At 39.6% G+C, this 25,199-nt stretch overlaps 1 protein-coding gene across 4 annotated transcripts in view; it reads left to right on the forward strand.

Annotated features, from left to right (window-relative positions):
* The window catches only part of Smarca2 (SWI/SNF related, matrix associated, actin dependent regulator of chromatin, subfamily a, member 2), a 171,243-nt gene that overhangs the window by 19,700 nt on the left and 126,344 nt on the right, over nt 1-25,199 (forward strand). For all 4 annotated transcript variants that reach the window (XM_013018450.1, XM_013018453.1, XM_013018452.1 and 1 more), the window contains exons 4-7: nt 4,668-5,096; nt 13,607-13,865; nt 21,542-21,668; nt 23,499-23,672. In XM_013018450.1, coding sequence (XP_012873904.1) covers nt 4,668-5,096; nt 13,607-13,865; nt 21,542-21,668; nt 23,499-23,672 — 989 coding nt within the window. The remainder of the gene's footprint in view (nt 1-4,667; nt 5,097-13,606; nt 13,866-21,541; nt 21,669-23,498; nt 23,673-25,199) is intronic.

A 25,199-nucleotide genomic window follows, 5' to 3' on the forward strand; every position in this document is an offset into this window, starting at 1 on the left:
CAAGCAAGCACAAATAATCAGGGAGAGCACTTTTACTGTTGTGTCTTTTAAAACTTTTCTGGTCACTTGGCTCTGCTCTTCAATTTAAGAATGTTGAAATCTTAATCACTTGGCATGAAGTCTAATGCATGACTGCATAGATACTTAGTACGTTTTGTTCAGTTATGTATAGAAATACACCTGTGAATTCACAAGTCAACAATTTTAATTTTTATAGAATTGGATAAGTTTTAACTACTTTGAAATGCAAGGGGTCTGCATTTAGTGGGATCAGAATGAAAATGTGTAATATGATTCTCTAACATAGTGTGTTGTAGAGAGGGAAGTAAGTTATTTAAAGGTATATTTTTGAATAAAATAGTGTTGATATAATGCAGTCCCCTTCTATATAATGCTCCGAAAAGAACTTAGACTTGGTAATAGAATGTGTCTTTAAATACCAGTTATAGAAAGCCATTTATAAGTAGATAAGTACAGAGAAGTGTTTTATTGATTAGAGGCCACCAGGTTTAACTACCTAGCAACATATTAGGTTACTTAAGGGTATTGTTGGGAAGCAAAACCATTTCCTTCAATAAATGTTGAATTTTGTACCTTATGGTGCCAATGGTAACACTGTTGATTTTTAGTATATTGGACAGAAGATGTCTTTATATGAGATGTGTGAGTGTGTGTGTGTATATTTGTGTGTGCAGCGAAAGCTCACATAAAATTACACTTAAAAGTTTGAGATCATCATTATTAGAAGGGAATTCCCTACTTCTCTCCAAGACAAGGTGAAATGCAAGATAATGACCCTTGAAGATAAGGGAAAGAAAACTACTTCTTCTTGAATACTTTTAGATGAGCAAATCAAACAAAATTTCAGAAAGACTAGAATCCACATCAGCATTGTCATCCTCAGACAAATGTATATTCAATCTGAGGCAATTTCTTCACTCTGTTTTCGCCACTAAGGATAATTAACAAAGTATGTTGTTATGTTGTTGCATCATTTACGTTCTGTTTTTCCTTGAGTTTTATGGAATGCTAATCATGTAAAAAGAAAAAAAAAACTTCCCTGCAGCTGAGAGACACTGTCACATCTGATTTCCTACAGTAACAGGAGGATTCTATCATGTCCTCTGTGAATTCTGGGAAATAGTTTCTTCCTACCCCTAGTTCCTTCTTACCAAATTCAAGGCAAAGAAATTGCTGTATTGATTAATTTCAGAACCCTGATGGTTATTTTATTCTCGATTTCCATCTTGTTAAATTTGAGGCAAGGTTCTTTCTTTTCTTTTTTTCTTTTTTGCATTGATTTTCCAGTGGCCAGGATAGTCATTGTCAGCTTGGTATCATTACAGTATGTGTTAGATAAGACAGGGGACATGTTTATGTTGGCTGGATTTCAGGCATTTCAAGTCATGTGCCTGGCTGTACAGCTTTGGGCCTGTAGCAGCATGGCACTTCATAGCAAGAGCAGGTGGTAAGGGAGACCTATTTAGCTTAAGGCATCTGGAAAGCAGGGAAAAAGACAGGAAGGGGCCAGGGATTGAACTATCCCCACTAAAGGCACACCCTGGTATGCACATTCTTCTTCCACCAGCCCCAACTCTTAGAAGTTCTGCCCAATCCCAATTAACACCAAGTTGGGGTTCAACCCTTCACTTACCACATGGGCCTCCTTGGAATACCAGATAAAGTATGGCATTGGATTCTTTGTTCAGAGTGTAAGTTACTGTAGTCGTCTCCCTTTTGGTGTCCCAGCACCATAGTTGGTAGTTTAAAAGGGTGATTTAATCGTACAGCTGAGTTTAGACTTGTTTGCCTAATATTTTCATCCGTTGTGTCGAGCATTCATCACGAATGAGCTGATAATTGACAGTCTTAGAAAAGTAGGTAAAGACCAGGAAACAAGAGACACAGGACATACTCATGACTCTCCCATAGTTTCCTTCTACCATAAATCTGTGAATTTCTGTGGTGGAAAGGTTTTTTCCCCTTTGTAGTAGATTTTAGAGTTATCCAGAAAGATATATGACAAACAACGTATCATTACAACTGAGGAATTGAATGGAAGCTTCATGAACAAGGGGGGAAAAAGGACAGAAGTTAAGACTTATTTTTTCCTCTAAATGTTTATTGTTTATAAATTATAATGAGTTGGAATTTTTATTTTCTGCCAGTCCTCAGATTGATTTCAGGGGGAGTTCCTTGGCTAACCTAACCAACAAATTGAAACCCAGTCATGACCTTGTTTTGGAGCTCTTTCATGGAGTCAGGGATTTGAGGACTGAGACGTAATAGTTCTTCCATTTCTCTCCAGGGGGAGAGCCCCTTGACTGGAGTTCTGCTTCTTACCAGTTGATAGCACAGGACTGATTTTTGTCTCAGGGGATCGTGTTAAATTGGAGATGATTTAACATTTGCCATGTTAAATGAACAATTGTCCTGATTAGAGAAAGTAATCCTTGTACTCTTTATGCTCTCTAGTCTCAGTGATGGTGAGTCTCCAGCCAGTGGAGCCATTCGTCTTGGGCCTCTGTGACTGTGCATTGATGTATAGAGCCTTTACAGGGCAAACTTGACATGAGTTCAAACATGCAGCATTATTTAATAAACAGTGCTTATAGTAACTTTTATGATAACCATGATATGCATGTATGTTCATTAAATGGCAAAGACCTTTCATCTATATATATTAAATTCTGTTTGGGGTCAGACCATTAAAATTGGCACTTTGAACTTAAGGCAGTGTTTTGAATTGCTGTCGTCACTTTGTTCCCTCTGGAATGTCCTTCCTGCGATATTCAACCATGTGTTTTCTCTGAGAATTGTATGGCCAGGCTATGCACATAATATTCTGAAATAATTTCCTTGGCATCTTTATGCATTTTGACTTTTCTTAAGTTTCTTAAGTTCCTCCCACCTAAGATTTATTTTAACCCAAACAGATTCCCTCCCTTTTTATATTAACTCCTAAATGGTGTGCATGGATGTTTTAAAATTCTGTGTGTGTGTGTGTGTGTGTGTCTGTGTGTGTGTGTCTGTGTGTGTTGGTCCTGGGGCTTGAACTCTGCCTGGGTGCTGTTCCTGAGATTTTTTAAATATATATATATATATATATATATATATATATATTATTGTAAAGATACAGTAATGAGTAAGGTAATGAGTACATTTCTTATCGAGCATTGTTGCCTCCTCCTTTGTTTTTCCCCTACCACGCCTTCTCTTCTCACTTCCCCAACTTTCCCCCCCTCCCCACCAAGAACTTCTTTTTAAATTGTAGATAAGAATCTCACATACTTTCCTGCCCAGGCTGGCTTTGAACCTCAATCATCAGAGCTCAGCCTCTTAGTAGTTAGGATTTACAAGCTTGAGCCATTAGTGGCAGCTGAAATCCTTAACTCAATTTTATATTCCAAAACATGTATTAGTTTTGGAAATATGTCATACACTGCAAACAGATCTTAAATCTTGGAGCCACTAATAGTTACTTGTTGGATTTTATGTAACTCCTTCTGTACCTCAGTTTCCTCACTTTACACAGCAGGGATAGCAGTACGTACTCTCTAGGGCTGTGTGAGAGTTGATGTAGCAGTACATACATGTTCTCCCTTTTAATATTTCTATAACTCCACTTGCCTGATTTCCATTGACCATCGTTGCCGTCTTGGTGTATCTCCACCTGTTAAATCCTGCCCAATTCTCAGGAGGCCAGTTACCCTCTGAGCATCATTAGTGATAACTAGTGATTTAAGCACCAGTGACTGGTGATTGTAAGAACCTAAGTACCGCAGCTTCGTCACTACTTCCCTGGGATAATCAAACATTATTTATGTATCTTACACCTTAGAGTTTTTACATAGGATCCATGGTAGCAGCTGATTTGAAAATGCACTTTTTTTTATTGGCAACTTCCTTTCCATATATCACCTTTCTACACCTTACCAGAGTCCCTGCACCTCCCAGATAAGTCAGCTGCTCTCAAACCTTGTGTTGGACTACTTCTAGAGAAAATTGAGCTGAGATAGTATGTCCTGTCTGTTGCATAGTGCCTAAAACACTATAGGCCCTCCACAATTGAAAATGTATTCACAACTTGCATAGAAGTACACAAAATAATATTTGTGTTTCCCATGAGACATTATTTATTTTCTACTGAGAAACTGGATGTCGTCAAGCCTTGTTGTCTAGATTGGAGTTACTCTGAATGTATAGTCCTATCCTTAGATGCCTTCCTTTAGGTATACAACCACTACTAAGAGTTTGCTTTCTGGTGTACCAGTGGCTATTGATTGCTTGAAATATGGCTATTGAGACAATTGTTGTGAGGTTAAAATATTGAATTTCAAAGACATTGTGGGGGGGGGGAAACCAAGAAAACAAAATCGTTCATTCATCATTTTTACATTTTGAAATGTGTTTCAGATAGGCTAGCTGCAATAAGTTGTTATTAAAACTTAATTTCACCTGTTTCTTTTTACTGTGTTAATGTGGCTACTAGAAAATTTCAAATTATGGGTACAGCGCATATATAATACATTTTGAGCTGTGTGTCAAGGTATACAAAATTTAAATTTTTATCACATAACGTTGTAGAGAATTATCTGAACGATTAGGAATAGCTCTCTTTCAGGGTCATTCAGCGCAGCTTCTCATGTCCTGGTGTTTTATTTTAGGTTATATGTCACCACATCCGTCTCCACTTGGAGCCCCAGAGCATGTCTCCAGCCCTCTCTCTGGAGGAGGCCCAACTCCACCCCAGATGCCACCGAGCCAGCCAGGGCCTCTCATCCCTGGTGATCTGCAGGCGATGAACCAGACCAACAGAGGCCCCTCGCCTTTCAGCCCTGTCCAGCTGCATCAGCTTCGAGCTCAGATTTTAGCTTACAAAATGTTAGCCCGTGGCCAGCCCCTCCCTGAAACACTGCAGCTTGCAGTCCAGGGGAAAAGGACGTTGCCTGGCATGCAGCAGCAACAGCAGCAGCAACCACAACAGCAGCAGCAGCAGCAACAGCAACAGCCACAACAGCAACAGCCACAACAGGCGCCCCAGACACAGCCATCGCAGCAGCCACCGGCCCTTGTTAGCTACAATAGACCATCTGGTAGGTTAATATGCAACCAAATGAGTAACACTGCAGTACTGTCCAGTTTGAATGTGAAAGCCTGCTCCTACACAGCAGTGCTGGGCTGGTCTAAGCCCAGGACCCACGTAGCCCTTTTCTTGTTCCACTTTGATTGATCATGATTTCTAGCCTTTTCCCTTGGTGGAATCCTACAGCAGTGTTTTTTAACTTTTGGAGTCTCAGACAAGCTTGTGGCCTTATGGGAAACAACAATAACTAAAAAGCCCACTCACCCATATTTTGCATTGTCTTTCAAATTGAGGAGCCCTGGATCTAGCATATTCCATCCATAAAAATCTCCTGCTTAAATTGGCTCCCACCTAGACATCTTACATACATTGATTTGTTTGTTTCTTCCCCTTTTTCATTGGAGAAGCATTTGAAGAGACGCATATATGTTGTAGGTAATACACATACAAGAAGCATATATGTTGTAATTATCTAGTAAAGAATAAGCAGAAACAAAGGGAAATATAAAAAGATGGGGGAAAAATCAAGATCAGGAGTGCAGATGCTGTTAAAGCCTTCATAGCTTCATAGTTTTAAAGTTGGCTTGAGTTTCTTGATAGAACCAACAAAGAGACAGAGCCAGGGTACCTTAATTCTCACAATTCGCAAAGAAGTTGCTTACCAATTTCTCAGAGAATACAAAGTCATTTCTGGTACGAGAATATAAAGTAGATTTCCCAGGAGGAAGTATTCTTTAAATTACAGTCATTCCGCTGTATCTGAGGAGGATTGGATCTAAGACCCCTAGTGGATAGCACCAACTATGAGGCTCAAGTCCTTTATATAAAATGTGATGCAATATTTGCATAAAACCTGTGCACATACTCCAGTGTACCTTAAATCCTCTCTAGATTACATAATAATACCACATACAATGTAGATGCTCTATGAATGGCTGTTACACTGTATAGTTTCAGGAAGAATGACTAGATAGGGAAATCTATATATGTTCAGGACAAATGCCATTTTGCTCCCCTGAATATTTTCTGTCTGGGATTGACTGATGTCATAGATATAGACATCTGGTTGTATTAGTATGATCATCTCCATTCTTCTTCTTCTTGTAATATACTAAAACAATAACATTTGCTCTTCATAGATTAATAGATTCTACATGACCCATTTCTTAGACTAGTTGGGACAAAATCAGAAGCTCCTAGGATAAAGTCACTTACATAATGACATTATACATCAGGCAGAGATGATGTAATCTAAATAGCTCTGCCTGATCCCTGAGAATGGAATTCTACAAGGGGTTATAGAGTGATGGGTCTTCCTTGTAGGTCATTTCCACTTGGACAGGTTTTGGTTCCTAATAAAATCTGATGAAAGTTCTGATGGAAGCTTTGGATTGTGGGAACTGGGATGCTCCCTTGATATTGGTACCTATGAATGCCATCTACTCATTGATCAAGTTTCCACACGCTACTGAGAACAGTAGGAAGATTGGTGTTCTTCTTAGTTTTGGAGACTTGGGCAATGGGACATAATCAGACTGGTATTTATTTAAATTTAAAAATATTTTTTGCTTGGTATTTCTTTTTCATACAGCCCCAAGAGTTGATATGCTATCTGAAATATGAACTCTTCTCATTGTCAACTGTAGCATTATGAATGAGCATCTTAAGCCAGGTGTGGTGGTGCACACTTGTACTTGGTAGCTTTTGGAGGTCAACCTGGCCTGTTTCAAACAAAACAAAACAACAATAAAAGAATGTGTGTCTTAGGGAGTTGGCGGGGGCTGTAGTTCGATAATAGAGTATTTTGTGCTCAACGCTTTGGGGTTAATTCCTAGCTCTAGGAAATGAAAAGAAGGAAAGGGAACAGAAGGGAAAGGAAGGGAAGAGAAAAAGAAACAAGAAAAACAATTAGTGCCTGAGTCTATTGAGATACTATAAAAATATACGGCAAACTGGATGGATTAAACAAACATCAACAACTGGGTGGATCGAGAAGTCCAAGCCCAAAAGGTTGGCATATTTGGTGTCTTGTGAGTATGAGCTTCCTGATTCATAGATGACACCTCCTTGCTATATCCTCACATGACAGAGGGGATGAGGAAGTTTTCAGGGACTCTGACGGGGACACTGATCCTATTAATGAGAGAGCTTCCCTCATGGACTAATTACTCCCTGATACTAGCCACTTGAGAAGTTAGGATTTCATCATAGGAATTGTGCAGGTGAGCAGGGTCCACAAACATTCAGACTATGATAACAGCCTTTTATAGAGTATAAAAGCATAATTTTGTACTCTGAATTCTGTGTGGCCATTTGGTAAATAGAAGATCATATAGGACCAAACAGTGGGACTGAGATGTAAACGACAGTTAGAACCGTCAATAAGTTTTAAAACAATAAAGAATACAGCTAAGCTGGGAGCCAGTGGCTCACACCTGTAGTCCTAGCTACTCAGGAGACTGAGATCTGAGGATCGTGGTTCGAAGCCAGCCTGAGCAGTAGTCTATGAGACTCTTATCTCCAATTAACCACCAGAAAACCAGAAGTGGAGCTTAAAGTGGTAGAATGCCAGCCTTGAGTAAAAGAGCTCGAGGAACAGTGTGCTCAAGCCCCACAACCAAAAATTAAAAAAAAAATACAGCTAAATAGAAGGAAAAAAAGGCTCACCCTGCCCCTCCTCAGTAAGACTTTGCCCATGTCACATATCAACAGCTTCACTGGAGAGCAAATGTTCCTGTCGCTTTCCCTTTATGGGCTCCTTCCAGGCTCAAATTCTTAAGTCAGGGGAAAGGATTGGTTTCAAAAGATGGGTACCAGAATTCAAGCTTTATTCTCCTGTGTGTGAAGAGCAGAGTAGAATACCTCAACTTCTTAAGTAATGCCTTTTTGCTCTTACCCAGACAATGTCAACACAGTTGGTCATCTTTGTCTCTTGGTTCTCGGTATAAGAGCAGTGCTAACTAAAAGGATGTTGATGTAGAGGTCGGCTGGTCACAGCCAGATAGCTGATGGCTAGACGCAGACGAGGGAGCAAAGTCTGAACCTTCCAAAGGATAGTGATCTGGGGCCTGAACAGCTGGACGTAATCCCCTGTACATGCAGATTGTTGATTTTAGGCCTCCATAGGCATTATTATTAAAATTACTTTTTTCAGCACAAGATTCTGCCATGTTTTTTAATAGGTAGGACACTGAGTTACTGATTTGGGACACTTTTTTATCTTAACATAATGGGTCTGAACGCAATAGTAAAACTGGAAGGATGTCAGTTATTTGGACACATATGCATAATCAAAATTTTTATGTCCTAAAGGACCCAGTTTGTATATACATCTTTCATATCAGAGAAAGAAGGTTCTCTTTGATTACCCATCTCTAAAATTTACATCTTCCCTTTATCTGATCCCTGTCTTCAGAGAGACTTTATGACCCACTTCTCAGGTGTTTTTTGTTTTTTGTTTTTTTGCATTTCCCAGCACTCTTTCAGAAATGAAAATATTTGAGCAGGTATAGTTTCATGGCAGAATGGATGAGAAGGTTGTGAACGAAAGAGGGAAGGATCTCTTTCAAATATAAGATCCATTCCTTCTACTGTGAGAAGTAGTCACAGGTTGCAGAACTTGTCAGCAAATCTAATTTCTAGGGAGATAGATAACTTTACTTGACAAATGCAAGTTATTGGGTTTTTTTCAGGGGAGGGGAGTTAGATTGTCATTTAGGACAAGTCAAAATAAAGCAAAGGTTCCTTAAAGTTAATATTAAACTTTGTTTTGGGGCTGGGAAGGTGGCTCAGTGGTAGAGCGCTTGCCTTGCATGCATGAGGCCCTGGGTTCAATTCCTCAGCACCACATAAGCAAAAAGAAAAAAGCCGGAAGTGGCGCTGTGGCTCAAGTGGTAGAGCACTAGCCTTGAGCTGAAGAGCTGAGGGACAGCACTCAGGCCCAGAGTTCAGACCCCACGACCGGACCCCCCCAAAAAAACAAAAAAAAACTTTGTTTTTAAAATTTTTTATTTAAAAATAGTATAAGTACCCTCACTAAACTTGTTTATAAATACCCCACTAAACTTTCAAGGGAACATAAATTTTAGGGTGTCTGCTTACCTGACGATAGCTGCATTTCCATTTTTCTTTTTGTCTCATTTCCTGTATTCTTCAAGGATAAAGGAAATGCTTTGGGCTGGGCTGGTCTAACCGAAACAGACTCCAAAGTTAGAATTCACCAAAAGTGGCATTGTCCAAGCCACCACCAGAGAATTCTGGGCTGGCTGGAGGCCTGCACACTGAGCTCTGTCGTGGTTTCTCTTGGGAAGTGCTGGTCTCTGGTACTGAGGAATGTATCCTTGCTCTTGTGGGCAGCCCTCAAGACCAAGGCATGGTTTTCTTTTCATTTTGATTCACTTTTCATTTTAGGGGTTAAAAAAAAAAAGCCTGCGGTTAGGGGAAGGAAAGGCAGGGGACATTACGATAGAAAATAAAAGGTGTGTGTGTGTGTGTGTGTGTGTGTGTGTGTGTGAAAATAAAAGGGGTGTGTGTGTGTGTGTGTGTTTCCATGGCCTTCTCTTCCCCTTTTCTTCTTAGTATCTGAAACTTCTTAATGTACTTACTTTAAATTCTCCTGATAGCATTTATTCTCCACTTAAATTCCAGCTTAATACTCTTATGTGCATACATGTCCCGTGTGCCCATTGGGAGTTCTGAATGCCCAGAAACTGTGCTTGTATGGCTATTCTGTGCATTTGGCACTTATGTAAACTGATAGTTTACCTAATGATTTTTTATCCTGTTTCTTCAGATCAGGCATGATAAGATGCGATGTACCTAGTAAAGACCTCTCTGAGCAGGGTTAGGACCCCCTCTAGAGGGTAAGGCATGGCTCCAATAAGACTCCCAAGCCAAGGGCTTGAAGAGGAAGCATGTGGCATTTTGTACCTCTGACAATTAAGCCTCAATTGGGTCTGATGGAGAATGGTGTGTGAGAGACAAACTAAAGAATGCAGTTTGTCTTCTGTTTGAGGATATCAGGGAAAGGTCATAGGTCTTGGACCTCCAGTGTTTAGGGGTCAAGAAGGTTTTGGTGGTTGGAGTGCAGACCCAGCCAGGCAAAGGCATCCTATAAACCACCTGTGGGACCAACACAGAACCTAATAAATAGGTCGTTAGATTCTGGGCATGTCTAATTGTAGCAAGCTGCATTTGGTTCTCCAGCCTCTAAGTAGAAGTATTTATATAATCTCTCAGAGGGAGGAGACAATAAACCCACGCAGTAAATGAACTTGTGCTGTTCAGCTTACAAGTGGCTCTCAAAGCAGCTCTGAGGAAGCCAGTGGCAAGCTGACTTATCTAAGTATTTGTGCTGAGTTGTGTTGAACTATAGCAATATTTTGAAACTTTTGTTCTAGAAAAGAATCCCCTTGAAGTTGCCAACTAATGTAGAATCTAATTTCCTAGGATATTTTTCTTTGGTGGGTAAGTGTCACTGTGAAGCTTAGGATCGTTTTTAATTAGACTTCTTTACCTCCTCATTGTTGGTGGCAATAAAGATCTGAACATGTGGATGCGTTGCTCCGTGTCCTCATCTACACCCTGTGAGATAGCCCAGGGTTCTAATCCCTAGCACTGTTTGAAACCTATTCTACAGGTAACGGAGGCATAGAGTGTTAGGTAATGTGGTCAGGATGATACAGCCAATGGATGATAGAGCTGAAGTGAACCATTTCTTCTGGAAGAATACATGATTAAAAAAAAAAAGCACCAGCTGTGTTGTGATGGCTCACAGCTATTATCTTAGCTATTCAAGGAGGTCGAGATCTGAGGGTCACAGTTAGAAGCCAGCCCAGACAGGAATGTCTATGAGACTCTATTTCCAGTTAACCAGCAAGAAGCTGAAATGGAGGTGTGGCTCAAGTGGTAGAGTGCCAGCCTTGAGCAAAAAAGTGAAGGGACTCTGCCAAGGCCCTTAGTTCAAGCCCCTTAATAAAGGCATGAATAACAAAAATTGAAAATCAAATTAAAACAGCAACAACAACAAAAGTGAATCAGTCACATTCAAGTGTCTTTATATTTAAGTGATCAAATGAGGTTAACCTTGTGTGTGTGTGAGTGTGTGTGTATCCATCTGATGTAGTTTGTAGGCACAGACTAATAATGACTAAATGACAGATGTGCTTTGGATATTGCGCTTTGATTAAATACGGTTTTAAAAATAGTGACTTGAATAGTTCAGGGAATCCTCCCAGGCTTCTGCTTCCTGCCTTGGTATTTACAGCAGAAACGCTGAGGAAGAGAGGCCCAGAACATGTGAAGAATATATGGGCATCCCGCTTTTAGGTGGTTTTGAATTACTTGAACTGCAAATGCTTTGAAAACAGAGTTAAAGTGATGAGTGTGATGTCATCCTATTGGTAAATTCCTAAGTTTCTTCTTTTTAAATCAAATGCGGTGGGGTTTTTTAGAGGACCTAAAGGTAGTAAGTGCTATTTAGTGTGCTTATAGCAAGACGTCCAATATATTTGATTCTACCAGTCCTGGGCTTATTAAAGATATCCATAGAATCAGAGAGAATTAAAAACCACTTAGAAACTATCTCCTCTCATTTGTCTTGGTCACAGTTAAAGCAATGAAGATGAAAATCATTCTTTAGGGGTTGGAGGCATGGCTCAGTTGGTAGAGCACTAGCCAATGAGCAAAAACATTAGGTACTGAGTTCAAGTCCTGGTCTCAGATCTAAACAAAGAAAAAGAAAAATGTATTTTATTTTAATAAAATAAGATCCAGACTGAGCCTGTGCCTGTTACCTCATCAACAAAGAGATTTGAGATCAAAGGCCGGTCCTGTGCAAAAAAACGCAAAACCTCATCAGAAAAATAAAGCAGAAAAGGGCTGGAGACATGGCTTAGCAGTAGAATGACTGACTAGTAATCACAAAGGAAGGATATTTTAAAATTTCCTCCCTAGCTCATTCTAATGCTTAGTAACCCCAATGTAATGTTTAGAAATGATTTTCTTTTATATAGATGAGTCACATACACACATAAATACCAAAGCTGAAAAACTAACCCCTTCACTACAATGGTACATGCCTAAAATAAAATATAAAATGACTTGCATTTCCCTCCCCCCCCCAGATTTCTTCATCAGCCCCTAGAATAAAGGTTACAAATTATTTTAAAAAGAAATCTTATCTGGTTGCACATTTTGGGGGAAGTTTTGCCTACTTTCACAGGAGAGGAAAGAAAGAACAATTCATACCACACATACTCACACACATACACTGTTGCAGGCCGACATACACGGTATTTCTCAGCAGTTTGCACTAATTCTTTGAATTCCTTCTGTCAAAATGTTTGCTTATAGCTTTCCTTGAATTGTCATTTAAGCCCATTGCTAAATGGTGTTTGCTGGAAATTGAATAAATGTGTCCTATTTGTTATAATGTATGCCTTTGTATGGTTAATTATTAAGTTGAGTGCATAGACTATTATTTTTGAACTTAATAACTTCAGCTTTAATTTTTTTTAAAGGGTATAGAAAATATTTGGAAGAATGCCTATCAGTGGTGTTAACATCTAGATACTGAGATTTTTTTAAATATATTAATTTATTAGATTAGGACCACTGATCTTATTTATAATTTTCAGTTATCTAAAAAGTTAATGTAAAAGGAGAGAAGGAACATTTCTCATTTTAGGTCTATGCCTAGCAATTAATTTAAATTCCTTAAGTTTTAATATGAAAAATGACCATAGCTAAATTTAGTAATACTTAAAGGTTTGGGAAACCTAAAGATTACAAGTCATTTTCTTCTGAGAAAATGCTCTTTTGAATCTCACTGTTCATTAATTTTTATTATTGTTAATGTCTATTAATTTTATTAATTTTCTCCCATGATACTAAATGTAGAACTATCTATGAATACATGGTAGAAACAATTAAGTTCCTGAGACTCACTGATTGAGCCTGGTATGTATTTTAAAGTCGCTAAGGGAAAGTATGAGCTCTTTCTCGTTCTCATCAGAAGACCTGCAAGCTGCCCTGTTGTTAGGCTTTAGTTCTCATGGGAAGACAGGACTGGGGTAGGCCTAGCAAAAAGGGGTTCATAGAGCCCTTTGCCTGCAAGCCAACTTGCACCTAATTGTAAAACTCTGAAGTTCAAAGGCACCTGTTACTCTTTATTAAAAAAAAAAAAAACCTACGGTGGAGCATTACATTGAAAATAAGCCCTCATTTCCTGGATCGGTTTATTACCCAAGAATCAGTTTGGGGGTCACATTTGGCAAATGTTCATTTGTGAAGGCCCTTTCCCCAGGGGAATACAGATTTCCCCCTCCTTTTTCCTTTCCGCCTTCCCGGTCCTTCCTCTCTTCTCTCTCCTTCCTATCCCCCTTTGCTTTCTGTCCCCCTCTGGTGTTTAAGATACTTAGTGGTTCCAATTCTGGGCCCTGAGGGCCAGGGGAGGCCAGGGTGTGACCCTTGGAGCATCCTTCCACCTGTCCTGCCCTGCCCATGTCTCTTGTCCTGCAGGCTCCGGGCCTGAGCTGTTGAGTGGCCTCAGCACCCCCCAGAAACTGCCGGTGCCAGCGCCCAGTGGCCGCCCTTCACCTGTACCTCCAGCCACTGCCCAGCCACCTGCGGCTGCCGTGCCTGGGCCCTCTGTGCAGCAGCCCGGCCCGGGGCAGCCCTCGCCCGTCCTGCAGCTGCAACAGAAGCAGAGCCGCATCAGCCCCATCCAGAAACCACAAGGCCTGGACCCCGTGGAGATCCTACAGGAACGGGAGTACAGGTACTGCCCGCCGGGGAGGGATTAACGCAAGAGATCAGAAAGTGCCCACCGTGGGTAGAGGTGGATGCACCTTCTTTGGTGTGTGTGTGTGTGTGTGTGTGTGTGTGTGTGTGTGTGTGTAGATCAGAAAGTGCCCACCGTGGGTAGAGGTAGATGCACCTTCTTTGGGGGGTGTGTGTGTGTGTAGAGATCAGAAAGTGCCCACCGTGGGTAGAGGACCTTCTTTGGGGCGTGTGTGTGTGTGTGTGTGTGTGTGTGTGTAGAGATCAGAAAGTGCCCACCGTGGGTAGAGGTGGATGCACCTTCTTTGGTGTGTGTGTGTGTGTGTGTGTGTGGGTGTGTGTGTGTAGATCAGAAAGTGCCCACCGTGGGTAGAGGTGGATGCACCTTCTTTGGTGTGTGTGTGTGTGTGTGTGTGTAGATCAGAAAGTGCCCACCGTGGGTAGAGGTAGATGCACCTTCTTTGGGGTGTGTGTGTGTGTGTGTGTGTGTGTGTGTGTGTGTATGTAGAGATCAGAAAGTGCCCACCGTGGGTAGAGGACCTTCTTTGGGGTGTGTGTGTGTGTGTGTGTGTGTGTCCCAGAGAAAGGGCCAAAAGTAGACTTAGGAGGTGGAAACTCACCACTTGGCTGATGATTTCAGGTTCAAAGTTGCAGAAAATAGTTGGGGTGCCCATTGGTAGAAGTCCCTATGGTAGTCCTGGGTTGACTACACTGTGGTTTTTTTTTTAAATTTAGCCAGAGAACTTTTATCCACTTCTGTGACATACCAGCATACCAGGTGCTGGGGACTTGGCCAGCCCAACTTCCTGTGTATCTAGGGAAGTGGCCGATGATGCCATGCTTTGTTCTTGTTTCTCAGTTGGTGCTGGAGTGACTAGAAGATGATCAGAGGCTGAATGTGCAGGGTTAACCCGACCTACAGATTAAGAGTCACCTTTCATGATACTAGAGCAAAACTTTGGTAACTTGGGATAATATTTCATAGTCTTAGTTTGAATTAATTCATGTCTGTTGCTTGGTCCAGCTTTATAGGTAAATGTCTTCAGATAAGGTTCTTATTTTATATTCTTAATCCAGAAACTTAATTTTCACCTGATTTGGCATATCTTTCTAAATTAGGGATTGGCAAGCTTTTCTGTAAAAGACCAGATGGAGTATATTTTATGCCTGGTAGGTCCATATGTCTCAGACACAAATACCTCTGCCCTTTTTGTGGGAGAACAAAAAAAACCAAGCAAACAAACCACCAATAGACAATAATAGGTTGGCTCTGTTCTGATAAAACTCTATTTATAAAAACAGACTGTGGTCACAATTTAGACCACTGGCTGATAGTTAGCAGACCTCTTATGCAAATGGTTATTGTCAAACACAAAGGGATTTATAGTAAGACTTGAGTCAAGATAAAACAAAGCTAAGGTTGTGGATTATGGAGTCTGCCAGAAGGCAGGCTCTGTCATTAACTAGCTCTGTAACCCTGGTCAAGTTGCATTTCTTTTTCTGCAAGAACTCTGTGTCTTTGTCTGATCAAGAAAATAATATGGCATTTCTCCTAATTGCATAGTTGGGAAGATAAAGTGGTATGGAAATACTCAGTAAATATTAACTATTATTATTATTATCATTATTAGTTTGTAAATATTAGCCATTGAGTTGAAATATTGCAGTGTTCATAAGTGATGTGTGGGTTTGCTTTTAGAGCATTACCTTAGTCTTATGGAAAAGCAATGACTTATTTGTTACTTGGCTAAAATATAATTGATTTCAAGAGTTACTCTGGCCAGGCGACAATGGCTCATACCTGTAATCCTAGCTACTCTGGAGGCTGAGATCTGAGGATTAAGGTTTGAAGCCAGCCTGGGCAGAAAAGTCCTGTGACACTCTTATCTCCAATTAACCACTCAAAAAGCAGAAAGATGCTTAGAGACAGCTCCCAGGCTCTGAGTTCAAGCCCCATAATAGAAAAGAAAAAAGAGCTACTCTGAAAGAATTCCAATAACTGGACAATACATAGGTATATGTAGACATCCAGATATATCTTTTGAGAAGAGTGTAACTTTGTTGTGTTATTACTATTAGTAATCACCAATTAGGAGCATTTATTTTGTGGTTTCCAACATTTCATATATATCTGGAGGGCTAGACACTCATCATATTGACAGGTATATTTTGTTGGGTAAATAGTAGTTGTATATTATGAAGTCCAATATTAGCACATTTTCCAAGACAGGAATATTTTTTGTATTATTAAATAAGATAAGTCAGAAATATTGAAAGAAAGTCAGTAACAAGGTAGTGAAGTATTGTGTAGATACTCTAAACTTCTGACTTCTGAAGAACTGACATTTTTTTCCCTACACTAAAGATACAATGCTACCAGTTGTTTTGGTAAATTACATAGAGCTATCTTCATAAGACATTATCCATACCTAGAAATTGTATGTAATGTCTGGCCCTGTTTTCCTTACTTGGTCTTTTCTGAGTGTGTGTGTGTGTGTGTGTGTGTGTGTGTGTGTGTGTGTGTGAACTGCTTGTTTTGCTGACTGCTAAGTTTTCTGTCCTTTTTGCCAGAACTTCAGTTGTAGGGTTCTTTTTCTCTTAGTATATTTTTGGGGGGATGGGGGAGGTATGATCTTAATAGATGATTTCCTTTGCATTAAGCCTATTTTAATGTATGAAACGCTTTGGTCTTTAGTCCTGTATTAAGAATTGTCTTTATCAACATTTTTATATGTATTACAGAATGTGATATAATGACCGTTCTTCATGTTATCATTAGTTAACAAATATCTTCTCTTTTGCAAAGCTATATGGCTTTTGAAATCGTTGATCTGGACAACTCTGGGTCCAAAAGTCTGTCATGACCTTTGGCCTAAATTTTTCCTAGGTTTGTGGCAAAGAATGGGTTGATTCCAACTGAATGACAGAGGCATGTGTTATCATCTTTGGTCATAGAGCAAAAAGCGGTGTCTGCTCTGTGAAGGTAACTTGTTGAACTGCAGAAATTAGGTCAATTTATCCATTAAAAATGTTAGAATATGTTCTTTAGATACCTGTGAAAGACACTGTGAAACTTCTTCCCTCTGACCTGTATAATAGAATGACTAACCAGCCTTCTCTCTGGTAACTGGAAGGGTCCAGTGCATCTGTAACATCTGGCTAAAGATTTGAACACGTTCTGAAGAAAAAACATTTTCCCCCCCTATTTGATACAGGTTGAACAGCTGTCAGAAATTCCTTAGCAGATGTTAAATTTTGTTTGGCCCTTGTGATATTACTTACCTTGTCTATGAAAATTGAAAGGAAATTATTAGAATCTTGCATCTCTTTGAATTTTAAATCAGTCAGCGGCTTTCCTTGTTCATCATAAAATCGGAATTTTGACAAATCAGCTTTCTTTAGAAAGTTGTAGCACAAGTAAGTGTTTTTTTTTTTTTTTTTGGTCAGTCATGGGCTTGAACTCTGGGCTTGGGAGCTGTCCTTGAGCTCTTCAGCTCACGGTGAGTGCTCTACTGCTTGAGCCACAGTGCCACTTCTGGTTTTGTAATGGTTTATTGGAGATAAGAGTCTCACGGAGTTTCCTGCCCAGGCTGGCTTTGAACTGTGATCCTCAGATCTCAGTCTCCTGAGTAGCTAGGATTATAGGCATGAGCCACCGGGCGCCTGGTTTACAAGTAAGTTTTGTATGTGAACAATTCACCTTAGCTCTGTACAAGCACTTTAGTTAAAACCATTTCCCACTTAAGTTGGATCTTTTTTTAAAATTCCAGTACTGGGGCTTGAACTCAGGGCTTTGCATTCCCTTCCCCCCCCCCCCCACACACACTTTTTTAGTCAAGACTAGTGTTCTACCACTTGAGCTACACCTCTCCCTCTATCTTTTGGCTGGTTAATTGGATATTAGCATCTTTCAGCTTTAGTTGAATCAGTTGACTTCTAAACTTTGATTCTCAGATCTCAGCCTCCTGAGTAGCTAGGGTTTCAGGCATAAGTCATAAATAACAAACAACCTCTTTCTTTGTTGATGGAACTTATTGATGCTTCCCACTCCCCTGTTCCCTGCTGGGATGTTTGTTTTGTTTGTTTGTTTGCTTGTTTGTTTTCCAGCTAATATACCCAATGTCACTTCCTTTCATTTAGAATTAGAGGTCTGATTCAAAAGTACCAGAGTTCTCAAATTGGCATGTAAACCAATTCCACAAATGCTTGCATAGAAGATGTATTTGACATTTGAAGGGGTTTATGTGGGGAAGGACGTCTTTGAATTACATCAGCCCTCTTGGGAATCAAGTCAGAATTTAGTGTGAAAGCAGGTCTGGGGAAGCAAGCATGGCTTTTTTTCCTGTGGCTTAAAAGATGTTTTTTGGCCTTATATCCATTGCAACCCCGAAAATTCTTTCTCAAAAAATTACCAATAGCTACTATGTATCCCAGAGTTACCAAAAGTCACACAGGTTAGCTCTCTCTATTCTCTATTCTCTCTCTTTCTCTCTCTCTAGCACACACACACATACACTTCCTCTCCTTCTCTCTTTAAAGTGTCACTCAGTTCCTTGAAGGAACAAAATGTACCAGTGTCATTTTCTGTTCAAATAACTCTCCTACAGGAATCATAAACTTCTCCTCTGGACCTGAACAAATATCTGTTGCCTTTAATGGAACTCTTTTTCTTCCCAGAACAGTAACCCCTCTTGATTTACTGTTCAATCTGTATGAAAAACCTGAGTGACCTAATTCTGCCTCAATTTTCTGTACTCGTGAGGACACTAAATGAGTCTCCTGCAGGCAAGCAGTATTACATCTTGCTGTTGTTTCAGGAAGTTTAGAATCCTGAATCTCTTTATCAGACTACCCGCTGAATCCCATTGATGGGAAGATGAAATTGTCTGGAGAGGAGCATTATTTAAAATGAAGATTTCTATTAAGAACAACAACAAAGATATAATTTTCTATGTTAAAGAAGTCCCTTCCTGCACCTTTACTACCACCACCCATGGGGTGTATTGAATGCGTATCATTTTACTGTGAAATCTACCTTTTCTCTCCTCCAAGAGTTTGCACTTTGTACTTTTTTCCTCCCTTTCATACAAGAGAGCTCCTTTTGTGTTGGAAACTCTGAGAGTAACAAATGACTGGCCCTTTGGAGAAGCAGTCATTACAGGGAAAAGTGCTTCTCCAGCTCCCACTGGCTCCAGTGCTTGAGGAACCAGCCCCCTCCCCCTCCTTCCTGGCTTCCCTCTTGGACTCCCTACTTTCCCACCCTTGAAGTTCAGTGTGGTTTAATCTAAGCTCCGTCAGCCCAGGTGTCCCAAGGTTATTTATGCAGCCTTACTTTTGGAAGATTAACACAAAAGCAACTATTCCTCTAATTTAGCAACTGGCTCACTTTGTCAGAGAGTAAACCAGAGTTCACAGAGTTCACAGGGGTAGTTTGTGCTCAAATAAGAAAGGAAAATAGAACAACCAAATTTTTGGCCACATCATCTCACTGTACTGTAATATGTAATGTTCTTTTGTATGGTCGTGTGTGTGTGTGTGTGTGTGTGTGTGTGTGTGTGTGTGTGTGTGTGTGTGCCAGTCTTAAAGCTTGAACTGTGTGTGTGTGTGTGTGTGTGTTTGCCAGTCTTAAAGCTTGAACTGTGTGTGTGTGTGTTTGCCAGTCTTAAAGCTTGATCTCTAGGCCTGGACACTGTCCCTGAGTTTTTGTACTAATAGCTAGTGGTTTAACAGTAGAACCACAGCTTCACTTCGGGCATTTGGTCCCATGGATTTTCCTGCTGGTATTGGTTTTAAACTCAAATCCTAAGATCTTGGCCTCCTGAATAGCTAGGATTAAGGGGGTGACACTGGGCACCCAGCAGTGTAGTCTTAATCATAAAGCCATAAAATAAAGTTCTTTCAGTTTAATTTTGTGGATTTTTCTGTTAATGTTCTCAGTGTTAAGAAGTTATCCATCACTGTCTTTGAAGTCTTGAGGATAGATAGCTGGTTAAGAAAATGAACTAGAAAAATGAAGTATAGATGTTTTGTTTCATATAATGAAAATTACAATCCACAATAATAAAAACCCCATGGTTTACCACTAGTAAAACGGATATGAAAATAGTTAAGAGAGTTTGGAAGAGTTTTTGCAAAAGAACAAAATGGTGAAAGCATATTATGGTTGTAGGATGGCAAGGCCATTTGAGAACACTGTTATTTGAATTGATATGCTTATGTAAAAATAACAACATAGAGTAACACATGGTCATAAGTTAATGTGATTCGGTAGATTACTCAATTAGACATGTACCAAATGAAGCAGAAACCTACCGGGTATATTATTTTCAGTGAAGTCACTGAAAAGGGAATCATTGTCCTACAATCATTAAGTTTTTGAAAAAGGTATTTCATTTCTCTTTAAGTCAAATAGCTTAAACAAGCCCTTACTTTAAACAAGCACTTACTTTGATACTTGGGCTGCATGAAATCTTAAGATAATATTTATCAGTAACACAATTCTTAACTCCTAACCTTTTTTTTTTTTTTTTACTTAGGTGCAGTAAGTTCTCTGAAAGTATATTTCAATGATCTGCTTTCTTATTGCAGTGGTTTTGGTATTAAGCCATGACTGTTTCAATTTTGGCTTCTTTTATTAGCTCACAACAATGACACCATTATAGCATTTACCTTGTAGTGTGTGTGTGTGTGTGTGTGTGTGTGTGTGTGTGTGCATGCACATATGTGAGGGAGAAAGAAATAAAATTGTGAGTTAAATGTATTTAGTGAAGTTAATATTGACTCATTACCTCCTCTAATAGTATTCATTTGTTGAAATCAATTTCCAGATTTTTTTTCTTCTTTTTCATTATACCCTTAAGTTGTTGTACAAAGAGGTCTCAACTTGGACATATCAGTTTATGAACACACTGCAACTTTATATCATTCTCCCCCATCTCTCCCAACCCCACCCATTTTAACTCAAATTTAAGGGAGGCCTATTTAAAAATAGATTTGAATAGCATATAATTCTTTGTAAGTACAGGACTTAACACTGGCCTACCTGTGTAACAATAAGAGTGTCCCAAATGAATGAAGATAGATTCTTTCATTATGGGAAGTATCCTTTTCAAGAAACTCTTAGATTTTCACTGCTATTTACGACCTCCCCTGATGTTTGAATGTGCCCAATTTGCTCTCTTTTCTCAAGCAAGCACTTTGCTCAGAGGAAGTGGTTGTGGCTGGCAGGTTCCTCTCGAAGTGCCTTGGGTTAGCGGCTTCAGTTGCTAAAATTGCTTTTGCCCACTCTGCTTTAGCTGCTCTCCTCATCAGTACCTTGGCAAGGAAGGCAAATGTCCTCGTTGTCTTAGGACAGAACTAGAAGTTAGGTAATGCAACTCTACATTCTAGCTGACTGTGGGTTAGGGACTTTTCTGTCTCTCGTTTCCTCTGTTTGTTAAAAGTGAGTGAGGACATTTGACTTTGCCCTGAGATGCAGCTTGGGCCTTCTTTCTGGGTGTTAGAGAGAAGTCATACAGAACATTAAATAATACATAGTAACTGGCCACATGTATTTAAAGGCAGCTTTTCTCGAGCACCAGAAAAAAGGTTGTTAGGTGTCAGAAATGGACTGAACCAATTGCCAGTCATTGATGATTAAAATGGTAATGCATATTTATATCTCTCCCTTCCTAGACTGCAGGCTCGCATAGCTCATAGGATACAAGAACTGGAAAATCTACCTGGCTCTTTGCCACCTGATTTACGAACCAAAGCAACCGTGGAACTGAAAGCCCTTCGGTTACTCAATTTCCAGCGTCAGGTAATATCTTATTCTGGTGCATCTGGGCTAGGAAGTAGGTGTAACTATTCCTAAAGTGTAATCTACAGGTTTCCTGAAGTCAATTGGATATTGTTATAAAGCTAGACATTTACAAAATAACATATCTTTTAGACAAACAACACATAGCAAAAAGTAATGAGAATGAATTTCTTAGTGTTCTTTTTCTTTTTGATATGTCAAAAACATTTTTGTTCTCTCCTATCCTATGGCAGAATTACGATGCTTTGTTATTATGGATGAAAAACCTTGAGAACATTTTGGGAAAACTTAAGTTTGCCTTTATGGCTCAAAAGCAGACAAGAAATGAGTTGATCAAAACTTCTTGGTAAACTAAGTACAAATATAAAATACTAGCCAGGAATGTGAAAAGAGTTTTAACAAATAGTCATTCTGCCAAGTTAATAGCTCATCATATTATAGAAACACATAAAAAATAATGTAACTCAATCATTCACTGAAATTTAACTTTGTTCAGTCACATCAAACCCGTATATCAACTAACCAGTGAGTTACCTGTTTTGTTTTGAGGGCTATGTACTCTTGCTCATCTTGTTGTTTCCTCACAGCCAAAGAGGATAAGGGAAGTTTCACTGTCACTCAGAGGGGTTTGTTTTGTTAAATTCTGGGGTATGCAGGATGAATTATTAGCAAATAAACATAGTTTAGAAAGTCTTGAATTGTATGATTTGGTCTGGGGAGGATGTGACTAAAATCACAAGGCCATTACTCTTGCTATTGTTATATGGACAAGGACATATCTTTGACCTACTGGTTATGTCACAGAGGTGCATCAGTAGTAGCTGGGTGCTATTTGGCAATTAAGTTGGTGAAAGGAAATTTCTTTCAGGTCAAAATTTTTTTTTTAAGAAAAATTCTCCAAGTTTCATTTACTTCTTTGTTATAGGTGACCTTTTAACATGAATCAATAGTGATTGATAACAATTTTGTTCAAAGTATTAATATACATGTATTTTCTGGAATAAGCTTCATTGAAATTGCCTCAATATGCTGGACTTGTACTGGCTCCTGATTTTTGCTCTTGTTGGAAGTCTGTTGTCTATAAAGTTGCCCAATTACATTAGCTGTAATTAAGGTTGCTTTCAGATTCAATTGAATTACTATTGTAATATGTTCTCCCCGGTCTCAACCCCTACTAGTACATGACACAAAATGTGGACAAAATACTATATTGTAGTGACTTACAATTAAGTCCTTAATATAATGTAAAATGTAAATATCCTGCAAAAATATCATCATTGGAATGGAAGGTAGCCACAATCAGTATTTCCCATCATTTATTAGAGACTGTGAATTCACATTGTTCAAGTTATCTGCCGCTACCTGCCTCCAACATGAATAGAAAAAGTAACTCTTTTATTCTTTTTTTGCAGCTGATCATTAAAGGTAATCTTTAAACACAAGAGAATGTTAGTATGACATTTAGAAGGAAATAAAAAATTTGAAAAGCTTATGAACTAATGAGTGTCATTTGAATAATAAAATAGAATGAATTACTCTATTTAAAAGGCAGGACAACATCTATCTTTTTTTCCCCCCTTCTTACTGTTAGAATGCTCGAATTTTTTTTTTAATCTGAATTATTTGGGGAGAAAAAATTCTACCGTTCTTGAAAATGCTATGTAAATTTGCCATGATTTTCGTCCTTTCATTTATTTATAAATGAGTGGCTGAGTTAACTTTTTGCTGTAGACTCCTCATTCCATCCCATCAAATGGAAAAGAGAGAGAAGGTCAGGGCTCAGGACCTGGCTTCTGTTTGGGAGGCTGTCTAACCACTTTCTCTTGACAGCTGAGACAGGAGGTGGTAGCCTGCATGCGTAGGGATACTACCCTGGAGACAGCTCTCAACTCTAAAGCTTACAAACGGAGCAAGCGCCAGACTCTGAGAGAAGCCCGCATGACTGAGAAGCTGGAAAAGCAGCAGAAGATTGAGCAGGAGAGAAAGCGCCGGCAAAAACACCAGGTCCTTATACTCTTCTGCCCCTGCTTACCCGTGTAGGATGAGTCATTGGAGAGGGTCGGAATGCTTGTAAACCTGTCTCCTTGCAGGTGGTGGTGATAGCACAGGAAAAACAAAAAAGTTGGTTGAAGTATTACATAGTCTCAGTCACATCAGTTTGTGGTTGGAATTTAGGCTAAGATAGTTAAATGGGGCACCTGCCCAGTATCCGGGCTATTAATTGGTCCAAGATGAGTTTAGAACTTGGATTTCTTAAATTTCAGTCAAGTATGGTCTCTTGAGGCTACTATGGCGGAATACCAGAGACTCAGTGGCTTATAAACCAGAGAAATTTATAGCTCACCATTCTGGAGGCTGAAAGGCCCATGACCAGAAGAGCAGTATGGTCAGGCCTTCATGAGGCTGTGTTCCAGGCTAGTCTTCCATCACGGGTCCTCATCACAGGAAGTAGATAAGGTAACTGTCTGGCGTCTCTTTATAAAGGAACATAACCCACTGATAAGTACCCCACTTCTTAATACCAACGTACTGGATTTGGGGAGGTCACTTTCAATGCACAGTAACAGGTGTCATATTCCTATTTCGTAGAAAGTTGCTGAATGGGTAGGTAGTGGCAGGGTTTCTTAGAGCGAAATCTTGGGGAGAAGCAATGTAAAGAAAGAAAGCATGGAGAAAGTTATTTTTATATCAGCTGTAAATATAGCACCCCAGGCTCTTTAAAGTGCGTAGCTGGAGGTTTCACAGCAGTAAATATTTTAGAACATTCCTTTCCAGGAGTTGAGAAACATTTTGAGGAAGGATTAGGTTGTTTTGTCATAACCCTATATAAGTTTTTAGTCTCATGCCTTAATTGAATTTTGAAAAAATAAAAAGGGGTTTTTAGTGTAAGTAAGGTATGCATTTCTCCTCCATTATTTAAAAAGTGGATATGAATCATGTATGGCAAACTTTCTATAAAACTTGGTTTGCAGCAGTTCTAAAGTATTGAAGTTAGTACAGAAGAAGTGTTCCTTTTTTGTGCATGTGTGCTATTCTTGGAGCTTAAACTCAGGCCCTGGGTACTGTCCCTGAGCTTTTTTGCTCAAGGCTGGCTGATACTCTAACTCCTTGAGCCATTGCTTTACTTAAGGCTTTTGAGTGGCTATTTGGATATAAGAGTCTCATCAGTTTTGCTGCCTGGGCTGGCTTTGAACTGAGATCCTCAGATCTCAGCCTCCTGAGTATCAAGGATTACAGGCATGAGGCACCACACCAGGCTTAGAAATGATACTTTTGTAACATGATTTTTCAAGGGAAATGCCCAAGTGTCTCAGGTTTATTTTAAGGTGAATGATCGATGTGCCCTCACATCCCTTTCATAGATCTCTCTGTCTTGCATCTTTCTTGTTTCAAGTGACCACACCCTTCAGGTGGTGGCAGCTTCTTTCTTCCATAGGCTTGTGACAGCAGAGATGAGGGAAATCCTCTTTCCCATCAGCCCCATCGCTCATACATACTTCAACTGCAGAGACATACCAGGCCTCTCTCCCC

Source organism: Dipodomys ordii, unplaced genomic scaffold (genome assembly GCF_000151885.1).
Source record: "Dipodomys ordii isolate 6190 unplaced genomic scaffold, Dord_2.0 Scaffold40, whole genome shotgun sequence".
Classification (NCBI taxonomy): Eukaryota; Metazoa; Chordata; class Mammalia; order Rodentia; family Heteromyidae; genus Dipodomys; species Dipodomys ordii.